Genomic DNA, 12,023 nt, shown 5'->3' with positions numbered 1-12,023 from the left:
GCTTGGGCTAGTCTTGAGTTCCCTCCTGGCCTCAAGTGATCCTCCTGCCTTGGCCTCCCAAAGTGCTGGGATCAATAACTCTTCACAGAATCCCCAAATTCAGAGTACAGTTATAGGCCCAAATAAAATAGCTACCGTGTCCAGCCCTGAAACTGGTTTTACATATTAAAGTACACCGAGGTTTAGAAATGGAATGGAATCATGGAGCTCATTATTTGAGTTTCTCACTCTTCTTTATGGATTATAAATTTAAATATGAAAGTTTATGATTTTTAAAAATGTAAATTATAGGAAATGGAGACATGAGTGATTTATTAAATTTATATACTTTTCAGAATATTCAATTTTTTTTTTTTTTGAGGCAGAGTTTCACTCTTGTCACTCAGGCTAGAGTGCAATGGTATCTCGGCTCACTGCAACCTCTGCCTCTTGGGTTCAAGTGATTCTTCTGCCTCAGCCTCCCAAGTAGCTGGGATTATAGGTGCCTGCCACCACGCCTGGCTAATTTTTGTGTTTTTGGTAGAGACGGGGTTTCACCATGTTGGCCAGGCTGGTCTTCAACTCCTGACCTCAGGTGATGTGCCTGTCTCGGGATTACAGGCCTGAGCCACTGGGCCTGGCCAGAACATTCAAACTTTGAATGGCAAAGTACTGTACCTAAAATTATGATTTGTCTATAGAGCAAAATTGTTTCAGATTTTTCGTAGATAAGGAGTTGTTATATGGGAGTTTTTCTGAGCTTGTAATATTTTTTACTTTTTTTTAAAGTTGCCTGAAGAGCCAAAGCTGACTATGGATGAGTCATGTGACCTTGATGTTGAAAATGAAGAAGTCCTAACTTTGCAAGAAACTCTGGAAGCACTTAGCCTCTCTGAATACTTTAGCACTTTTGAAAAGGAAAAGATTGATATGGAATCTCTGGTACTGATCATAGTTTGCTTCACTTTGTTTGAAATTGTTTTTCTTGTGTATAGATTGAAAATTAAGAATAAACACTTTTATATCAAAATACATTCCAGAGTAGACAAAGACTGAAACGGTTTAAAAAATTGAAAAACACAGAAGAATATTTTTTATAATCTGAAAGGCTTTTCTAAGTATGATGCAAAATCCAGAAGCCATCAAAGAAAACAATTGTGTAACAGTAGACACCATAAACAACATCTAAAGGCCAGTGATACATTTGCAACACACATTATAGACAGAGGGCTTGCTTCATTAATATTCAAAGCTTCTACAAATCAGTTACAGAAAGACCATCATATCAGTGTGTTACGTAAATAGGCAAAGAATATAAACGTGATTTGCAGAAAAGGAAATATCAGATAGTTTCTTCGCACGTGGAAACTCATAAGAGAAATGGAAATTGAAAGTACAATGGGATTTTTTTTAACTTACCAGTTTGAAAAAATAGGAAGTTTGATAATATGCTGTGTGGCCAGGATGAAGGGAAGTAGGCATCGTGATATATTGTTCGTCAGACTGTAAATTGGTACAGACTCTTTGGAGGGCAGTTTGGCAATATCTTTAAGAATATAAAAATTACCCTTTGCTTTATCAGTTTCATTGCCAGGAATATTTCCTATAGAGAAATATTCACACAAGAATATCTACAAGGATACTCACAGCAGTATTTGCAATATAAAAGAATATTAGAAACACCATTGGTGTTGAGGAGTAGGGTGCTAGTGAAATCATTTATGGTGCATCCACATAATGGAGTACCCTACAGCTGTTGAACGAATGAAGCAGTGTCAGAGATACCTGTCTCTAAGATACATTTACATGAAGAGAGCAAAGTTCAGTACTGTGTGCATAGTAGACCACACACACAGAGAAAAACATGTAGGGGTGCTATGCATACATAAGACATCTCTTCAAAGAGCGAATTTCCACAGTTGCTGCTGAAAGGAGAATTGTATGGTTGGGACAGCAGTGGAAGGAAGATATTTCATCGTATGCTTGACTATATATAGCTTTGGAATTTTGTATGACATACATGTATTTTCTGTTAATTAATAGAATGATTTAGGTGTGGAGGCCTAAGATTTTATAGCCTAAAGCAATGCATGATTTAAATACGAAATAATTAACTTTTAAAAAGTTGAGTGGCTCTTAGATTGCTTTAGATGATGTGGTTTCTTTATGATTTTCATATTCTCATTTCAGTTCTTCTATCACTAGATTGATTAATGTGCTTGTCTGTTTCCTTTTAAAGCTTATGTGTACAGTTGATGACCTGAAGGAAATGGGGATACCCCTTGGACCCAGAAAGAAGATAGCTAACTTTGTAGAACATAAAGCAGCCAAACTGGTAAAGTTCACCTCTGACTCAAGAAAAACTAAAACTCGTGGTGTGACCAGCTGGTTTATGTTGTAGAAAATGTTGATACTGCTATGGTTAGGTAAGCTAGTTTGCTCCCTACCTAGGGCACAGTAAGGGAGCTGATGGAAACCCAGACTTAGGAGTCAGTCAGAGTTGAGCTTAAGTCCACATTAGGCTAAGTGACCATCCTGGTTTTCCTGGGACTAAGTTCCTAGGATGAAGGGCTTTCAGTTTTAAAATGGATATTTAAGGTTTTCCTGGTGCAAAAACTGGTTAAGTTCTGACAAATAAATTCTCAGCTCAACCATTCATTAACTACATATTAATGAGCAATTTTTATTTGGTTTTATTTGTTTGTTTATTTTGAGATGGGATCTTGCTGTGTTTCCCACTGCTGGTCTCAAACTCCTGGGCTCAAGCTATCCTCCCGCCTCAGCCTTCTGAGCATGAGTGATTTTCTTAATTTTTTTGATCCTTTGTTTTCTTCATTTCTAAAATGGAGGTAATAATACCTTCCTCATAGGGTTGGAGTAAGGATGAAATAATGCCTGCAAAGCTTAGCACCAAGTAATAGCTTACTTTCTTTCTTCCCAGTCCTTCTCATCTAAAGAGATGAGGCAAAACATACACACTAAAGTCTCATTACACACTAAACGGCAAAAATTTTTAACAATACAAAACAAGGCAACAACTAAAAAGCATTTAAAACTAGAACAACTGGAAAATTATACTTGTTTTATTAATTTTAATTTATTGATCAAATTAATTTTACAGAGGTTTTCTAATTAGAAAAATTAGATGACAGGGTGGCTGTCTTATGTTTATTGTTACTAACACGCTCTTTGATGATCCTTCCATCTTTTGAATTTCTATAGTTCTATTATTTTACTACCTATTTGGAACTTAACCTACGTCATTTCTTTATATGGAAAATGACTATAAAGTCATAGGACTGATTTTTTTTTTTTTTTTAGTGGTTAGCTTAAGGAATTAAGTCTTTCAGCATTTTATTGAATTGCTACCTCTTTTGAGTCAGGCACCGTGTTCAATTCTTGGGAGCCAGAGATTAACCAAGAGTGTGCTGTCTAGTTAGGGGGAGCGTGTTGAGCTCAAATGACAACATACCAGCCCCATAATAGCGTGCTGTGTGTGCTGTCCTGAGGCAGATGAGAGGTGGCAGTTCTGGCTTGTTGAAACAAGCATGGGGTTGGTGAGAGAAGACTTCCCCAAGGTGATGGTGCTTGAGCTTGAAGGAGGGGTAAGATTAGGGGAGACGGCCTTCTGGAAGCTGGCATGTTGTTTTCCTGTAGCATCAGGGAAACTGGAAACTGGGAAGGGCAGAGGGTTCCAAAGGTCCAAATGGCAGGTGTGAGGGCTTGGATTTTGTCTTGTAAGGGAGTGGTTCTCAAACATGTTCTTATGGCCATGAAAGTCATGGTGTTTTTAAACAAACATTACAAAATACTGACCTGCTTATTCTATCACAAGTTATGATTTAGCACCAAATCATCTGTGTAGTCTAAATTTTAATTTTAACTTTTGGGTTGTGGAGAGTTTGCTTGGTCACAGTGCACAGATGAAGTTGGAAAGGTGTGAAGTGGAGGTGGCTGCAATCTTACATAGTAGTAATTGTAATTGTACCGTGACTGAAAGAGAGATGGTAGGGTATAAGGTAGGAGGTGGAGAGGAAGGGAGCAACTCAAAAGACGTTTTAGACATAGACAAGCAGTATTTGATTAAGTGCTGAGAAAGGTTATTAGTTTTGGCCGTTAAGAGGTATCTTTCGTGTCATTTTTCTTGTATGTTGAATTGTTCTGTAATTCCAGTTTACAAAGAGCTTTTCATCTCATGTGAGCCTCACAGCAACCCTGTTAGTGTGAGTAGATCCCCAGGCGTCTGTCTCTGATGAGCACAGTAGTCAAACTGAGACTAGGACTCAAGCGTGTCAGTGTTGTTCCTGTATACAGGCTGCATGCTCCATACGTAAAAATGCTTGTCTCTGTGTATACATGTTTATATATCAGTGAAGCAAAAGCCTGTAAAAAAAAAAAAACAAACAAAAATAAGAAATGAGCTTTGTGTTCAGGCCCTATACCATGTTCTTAATTTATTCTGTAATGAAAGGGAAAAAAGTAGAAAAGGATTCTATAGTTCTTGAAGAATTTGTAGGAGACTGGTTTATGAACTGCAGTTGCTTAGATATATAAATTATGGCATTTATAAGAATGTTTTGAGGCCGGGCGCGGTGGCTCAAGCCTGTAATCCCAGCACTTTGGGAGGCCGAGACGGGCGGATCACGAGGTCAGGAGATCGAGACCATCCTGGCTAACACAGTGAAACCCCGTCTCTATTAAGAAATACAAAAAACTAGCCGGGCGAGGTGGCGGGTGCCTGTAGTCCCAGCTACTCGGGAGGCTGAGGCAGGAGAATGGCGTGAACCCGGGAGGCGGAGCTTGCAGTGAGCTGAGATCCGGCCACTGCACTCCAGCCTGGGCGGCAGAGCGAGACTCCGTCTCAAAAAAAAAAAAAAAAAAACGTTTTGAAAAAAAAAAAAAAAAGAATGTTTTGAAATGAGCAAAAATCTATAGAGTGATATTATTTTTTAAATTAAAAGGTAATTGCCTTTGGATGAACCATGAAACTTTCTCAGCTGAGTTGCCATTGATTGCTCTACATTTCTTACAGATAACAAGGTGCTACTAGATCAGTACAAAAGTAATATGGTGTGTCCTGTTGATTTACTGTAACTGAAATAATGGGACCAAAATTAGCGATTATTTTATAGTAAGGAGATCAAATATTTGTGATATTTGTGACTATGCACTTTTTTTTTCTTTTTAAAGCATCTTAGTAATTTTCATTTGAAAAGGAATTGTTTCTAGTGTTGGGAATATTGATAGTCAAGTATGTATATGTTGGTTCAGTGTTTTTTTTTTTTTTTTGAGAGGGAGTCTCGCTTTGTCTCCCAGGCTAGAGTGCAGTGGCGTGATCTCGGCTCACTGCAACCTCTGCCTCCCAGGTTCAAGTGATTCTCCTGATTCAGCCTCCCAACTAGCTGGGATTATAGGCACCTGCCACCACGCCCAGCTAATTTTTGTATTTTTAGTAGAGGTGGAGTTTCACCATGTTGGTCAGGCTGGTCTCAAACTCCTGACCTCAGGTGATCCACCCGCCTTGGCCTCCCAAAGTGCTGGGATTACAAGAATGAGCCACCACGCCCAGCCTATGTTGGTTCACTTTTAAACACTGTTGGTTCACAGTTTAAAAATTACTGCAAAATTTTGAACAAAACAACTCTTGGCAACAGGACAGTTTCTGATCTCCTCAGACAGCTCTCAGCAATTTAGAATGTTTTATGAATTTGACGGGAGGCATTCCTGAGTGAGAAAGCACTCAGAAGTGAGGAACCCTGAAAATGTTCCTTATTTCGGATTTTAGGCTTAATTTTGTATTGCCTCCAAAGGGCAGAGATAACCCAGCCTTCTAAAACACTGATGGAGGAAACAGTTACAAGCTGGCTAAGAGTTTTCTTTTTTATAGATTGCCTTTTCAATTAACCAGTTAGACTTACTTTCCTATTTCCTGGTGTTTGGAATTCAATAGTAGATAAGATCATTTTGGCTAGCTGTGTTATTTAGGCACTGTTAATAGCTGTTTAAACAGAGACTAACACTCAGTCATTCATAGCCTAACTTGTGTTATTGGGAAGTAAACAACTCCCCCTCCCACCCAACTATTTAAATTTCTCCTGTGTTACTGTTGCTGCTGTATTCAGGGCAAATTACAAACCAGTGTGAATGACTTTTCGCTCATTATAGAGATAACACCGTTTTTTTTTTTTTTTTTGGTCCTGCTCTGTCACTGAGGCTGGAATGCAGTGGTGGATCTTGGCTCACTGCAACCTCCGCCTCCCAGTTTCAAGCAAGTCTCTTGCCTCAGTCTCCCGAGTAGCTGGGATTACAGGTGCATGTCACCATGCCCGGGTAACTTTTTTGTATTTTTAGTAGAGATGGGGTTTTGCCATGTTGGTCAGGCTGGTCTCAAATTCCTGACCTCAAATGATCCACCTGCCTCGGCCTCCCAAAGTGCTGGGATTACAGGCGTGAGGCACTGCGCCCAGCTGAGGTAACACCTTATGTAGATGCTCCAAAGTTTTGTTTATTTATGGAAATGCATAGATCTTTTAAAAAATTATTTATTATTTTTTGAGACAGGGTCTCATACTGTCACTCATGCTGGAGTGCAATGGCGCACACATGGCTCGCTGCAACCTCCACCTTCTGGGTTCAAGCAATCCTCCCACCTCATCCTCCTGAGTAGCTGGGACTTCAGGCATGCACCACGTGCCCGGCTAATTTTTCTGTTATTTTTTAGAGATGGCATCTTGCCATGTTGCTCAGGTTGATCTTGAACCCCTGAGCTCAAGTGATCCACCCACCTCAGCCTCCCAAAGTGCTGGGATTACAGGCATGAGCCACTGTGCTGAAATGCATAGATCGTAAGTGTGCAGTAGGGTAAGTTTTCACGATTGTATGCACTTGCATCGTCACTGCCTAAAACAAGAAATTGAACATTTCTGTGTTCATTTCTATGTTTTGTGTTCATTTCTATTTCATGAGAGAGCTCAGGTAGCTCCCTCGTGCTTCTTTCTAGTTAACTCCTCCCACCGCAAAACCGCTCTTCTGATTTCCTTCAATACGGAATAGTTTACCTATTTAAAAAATTCATGTAAGTAGAATGAACAGTATGTATTCTTTTATACTTGGTTTCTTTTACTCAAAGTAATATTTTTGAGATTTGTCTAATGAGAGCCAATACTTAGTTGTAACTGTTTTGCTATATTTTCTTTGCTTCTTAATTATTTTTCTTAAGAATTTTCAGCTGTAGACATCATGACATTTGTTCCCTAAATATTTAGTATGCATTTCTAAAAAGGACATGTAAAAATTTTTTTTAATTAAATATTTTTTTTTGAGACAGGTCTCTCTCTGTTGCCCAGGGTAGAGTGCGGTGGCACGATCACGGGTCACTGCAGCCTTGACCTTCTAAGCTGAAGTGATCCTCCCACCCTAGCCTCCTGAGTAGCTGGGACCACCGGTGTGCATTACCAGACCTGGCTAATTTTTAATTTTTTCTAGAGATGGAGGTCTCTCTGTTGCTCAGGTTGGTCTTGAACTCCTGGCCTCAAACTACCCTTCCGCCTTGGTCTCCCAAAATGCTGAGATTACAGGGGTGAGCCACTGTGCCTGGCCTGTACATTTTTTTTTTTAATCAACTGAAGCAAAAGCTGCAGGGAATAAAAAGAACATTTTTTAAAGTAATCACAAGGTTGTTACTATTCCTGAGAAGTTGCTAATCATTCCTTAATACTGAGATAGCACGTTTTGTAATGATAGCTGAGAGCTGAACCTTTCCTCATGATTATGTTATTAAATTTTGGTATTTTACAGAAAAAAGCAGCGTCAGAAAAGAAGGCGGTGGCGGCCACTTCTACAAAAGGACAAGAGCAAAGTACCCAGAAGACTAAAGACATGGCTTCCCTCCCCTCAGAATCTAATGAGCCAAAGAGGAAACTTCCAGTTGGTGCTTGCGTGTCTTCGGTGTGTGTGAATTATGAATCTTTTGAAGTTGGTGCCGGACAGGTAAGTTTACGTATTGACTAGGGCTACATAGTTCATGTTGAAATCATACACCTTTATCACGTGGCTTGGCTTTAAGTTCTTTAAATATTTATTTAACATTTATTTGGGATGTGGAGAAAATTGATTTTCTCTTAGTGAAAATTTTTTTCTTCTTCAACAGTGCTCAAAATAAGGGATTAAATGCATACAGAATGTGTTGTCTAACTTTTGAAATTGTCTCTATTTCAATTTTCCCACCACTCGTACTTTTATAGCATCAGTCTGTTATAGCCACTAACAACAGAAGTGGCCATAGTTAAAAAATTATGTTCAGAATATACTTCAGTTTCTATGAGAGCAACTTGGCTGCATTGACTCAACTTATGTTTCCTAGTACTCATAATTCTTCCCTTGGGGAAAAAGTCTTATAAAAATTGACCAATGCTGCATTTAGTAATATGCTTTAACATACTTATATCACAGTGGCTTTTAGAATTATTAAAAGCCTTTTAGACAGTGTTACTGTCAGGATATTTATAGTTGAGTATGTAAAGATGCATTTCTGTAAGTGAGTTCATGAAGGTACAAAATGAAATTGGATGTTTTTTTTTTTTTTTTTTTTTTTTTTTGAGACGGAGTCTGGCTCTGTCACCCGGGCTGGAGTGCAGTGGCCGGATCTCAGCTCACTGCAAGCTCCGCCTCCCGGGTTTACGCCATTCTCCTGCCTCAGCCTCCCGAGTAGCTGGGACTACAGGCGCCCGCCGCCTCGCCCGGCTAGTTTTTTGTATTTTTTTAGTAGAGACGGGGTTTCACCGTGTTCGCCAGGATGGTCTCGATCTCCTGACCTCGTGATCCGCCCGTCTCGGCCTCCCAAAGTGCTGGGATTACAGGCTTGAGCCACCGCGCCCGGCGAAATTGGATGTTTGATTTGTATTAACAGTGAAGTTTTAGAGGAATATATTCTTATGTAAGTAAATACTCCTTTACAACTTCATTTTCTTTTCTTTTTTTCCTTTTTAGAGACAGTCTTGCTCTGTTGCGCAGGCTGGAGTGCAGTGATGTGATCATAGCCCATTGTAACCTCAAAGCAAGGTTTTGGGGTTTGGGTTTAAGGGACACCTCCTACCTCAGCCTCCCAGGTAGCTGGGACTGTAGCCATGCACCACCACACCTGGCTAATTTTTTCATTTTTTGTAGAGACAGTCTTACTGTGTTACTCAGGTTAGCCTTGAACTGGCCTCAAGCAATCTTCCTGCCTTGGCTTCCCAAAGTGCCAGGATTATAGGCATGAACTACTGCATCGGGCCTACAACTGCATTTTTAATGACTGCTATAATCAGTAATGACTAATTTCACTGTTTGGAGAGATAATGACTTATTCTTATTTCCTTATTATTGAAGGTATTAGTTTCTTAAGGTGCCATAACAAAGTTCCACAACCTGGGTGGCCTTAAACATTAGAAATTTGTTGCCATACAGTTCTGCAGAGCAGAATAGATAGGGCGGTGGCAGGACCATTTTCTCTCTGAAACTTGGAGGGGAATCCTTTCGTGTTTCTTCCGAGCTGCTGGGGATTTGCTGGCCATCTTTGGCAGTTCTAGGTTTATAGATGCATCCCTCCAGGCTTCGTTTTTATGTTGTATTCTCCTTATCTCTTAATAGCATCTTCCCTCTGTGAGTGTCTGGCTGGGTGGCCAAATTTCCCCTTTTTATGTATCAGTCAGATTAGGGCCACCACAGTGATCTCATTTTAACTTGATTACCTTTTTAAATACCCTATTTCCAAATAAAGTCACATTATGAGGTATTGGGGGTTAGGACTTCAACATAAATGTTTTGTAGGGACACAGTTCAACCCATCATATTTAACATGTAGGCAATTTCTACTTTTTACTCTTTTAAGTTGTCTAGTAATGAACATTTTAAAGCCAGTTTTCTGTGCACATTCTTTATTTCTTCTTCCAGTTAAGTTGGTAGACATAGGATAGCTGGGCCAGATGATGGACACAGTCCCTTCCCTGGGGGAGACATCAATCTGTATTCTCACTGGCAGTTTAGAAGGTTGCCTGTTTCCTCTGTCCATTGCCAGTACTGGTATTATCATTTTCCTTTAAAAATATGTAGTAGTTTCACTTTGACACCTTGATTCTAAAGAATTAATTTTTTGTGTGTATTTTCATGCAATTTTTTTTCTTTCTTGTTAGTACTTCTTACTTTCTTTTTAGTATTTCATTTACGTTTCTGATAACCCCATAGGGAAAATGGTATCACACTGTATTTCTTTGAGCACTAGTGAGGTTATTTTCTCATGTTTTTTAGACATTTTTCTTTTGTGAAGTGTTGAATTTACCTGTTTTTCTATTTGTTTTCTTTTTTCCTTTACTGACATTTATAAAATATTTACATATTAAGGTTATTAGCTGCTTGTCATGTATGTTATACATATTTCTTCCAGTTTGTGATTGTTCTTTCTTTTTCTTCTTTTTGTTTGCTGGAACAAAACTGTCGAATTTGCAAATACAAGGGCAAGCCTAGGAATGTGAAGTCTAGACTTTGTTAGAAGGGGCAGCTTAGTGTAGTAGAAAGACAATTGGATTTGGAATTAGAAGTCCCACATTTAAGTCCGCACTCGACCACTCACTGGCTCTGTGTTCTTGGGTGAGTCATGTCACATATTTGAGCTTCGCCATAGGCACAATGGTTCTTGCCTTGCCTCCCTCTTTCTGTGTACCTCTGTTGAACACTTGGATTATGCCATTCATTGTGCTTCACTCTCAAGATACTAAAGTAAAAAGACACATTTCCTGCTACTGAGAACCAAATGAAAGAGCTTTGCAAATTGTACAGTGCTATTCAGATGACTGTGTTTTCTCTTGGAGAGGCTACGTGTAAGCTACTCAAAATGTGCTCTTTCAGGACAAATCATTTTCTGATGGAAAGAAACTTAACTGGAGAGGATGATAGTTATAATAACAACAGAAGTAACGCTCATTGAGTGCTTAAGCTGTGCCAAGCTCTGTGCTAACCACTTTATGTGGATTAGGTTATTTATTTTTCAATCACATGTGAGCTTGGCATTGTTATAATCCCCATTTTATAAATCAGGAAACTGAAGTGGAGCAGAGAGAGGTTAAGAAACTTGCCCAAGGTCACACAGTGAATGAAACCATGATTCAGACCCAGGCAGTTTGAGTTTAGAAGTCTAAAGTTTTAACCATATTTATAACCATAATAAATATAGTAATTCTTATAGACTATTATGCTGTGCTAGACAATAAGTAAAAGTATAGCCAGAGGATATAATAGTCTATAAAGATTTTAAAGATAAATTTTTTAGTACTTTTTTTTTTTTTGAGATGGAGTCTTGCTCAGTCACCTAGGCTGGAGTGCAGTGGCGTGATCTTGGCTCACTGCAACCTCCGCCTCCCAGGTTCAAGCGATTCTCCTGCCTTAGCCTCCTGAGTAGCTGGGACTACAGGTGCATGCCACCACACCTGACTAATTGTTCTATATTTTTAGTAGAGACAGGGTTTCACTGTGTTAGCCAGTATGGTTTCCATCTCCTGATCTCGTGATCTGCCCACCTCGGCCTCCCAAAGTGCTGGGATTATAGGCATGAGCCACTATGCCCGGCCTGAAAATTCAAAAGAATTTTCTACTATGTGACATTGGAACAATCATCTTTTATTGTTATTTGATTCTTTCCAGGTTTCTGTTGCTTACAACTCATTAGATTTTGAACCAGAGATATTCTTTGCCTTGGGGTCTCCAATTGCTATGTTTCTCACTATTCGAGGAGTTGATAGGATAGATGAGAATTACAGCCTTCCTACCTGTAAAGGGTTCTTCAATATTTATCATCCGGTGAGTAATTGAATTTACTTTCTTTTTTAAAATCTTTTTTTCTTTTTTTAACATTTTTTACTTTTTTATAGAGATGGGGTCTTACTATGTTGACCACGCTGGTCTCAAACTCTTGGCCTCAAGTGATCCTTCCATCTCAGCCTCCCAAATTGCTAGGATTATAGGCATGAACCACTGTCCCTGGCCTTTTACTTTCTTTTTTGAAGAAGAAG

At 39.2% G+C, this 12,023-nt stretch overlaps 1 protein-coding gene across 3 annotated transcripts in view; it reads left to right on the top strand.

Moving 5' to 3' along the window:
• Positions 1-12,023, top strand: part of SEC23IP (SEC23 interacting protein) — a 50,964-nt gene that overhangs the window by 26,262 nt on the left and 12,679 nt on the right. For all 3 annotated transcript variants that reach the window (XR_652010.3, XM_009215487.3, XM_003904335.4), the window contains exons 11-14: positions 769-921; positions 2,219-2,314; positions 7,777-7,968; positions 11,656-11,811. Coding sequence is in view for 2 of the 3 variants with exons in the window: in XM_009215487.3 (XP_009213751.1) it covers positions 769-921; positions 2,219-2,314; positions 7,777-7,968; positions 11,656-11,811 (597 nt within the window). In the remaining variant the exon portion in view is untranslated. The remainder of the gene's footprint in view (positions 1-768; positions 922-2,218; positions 2,315-7,776; positions 7,969-11,655; positions 11,812-12,023) is intronic.

Source organism: Papio anubis, chromosome 11 (assembly GCF_008728515.1).
Source record: "Papio anubis isolate 15944 chromosome 11, Panubis1.0, whole genome shotgun sequence".
Classification (NCBI taxonomy): Eukaryota; Metazoa; Chordata; class Mammalia; order Primates; family Cercopithecidae; genus Papio; species Papio anubis.
This window is presented reverse-complemented; position numbering and strand designations above follow the sequence as displayed.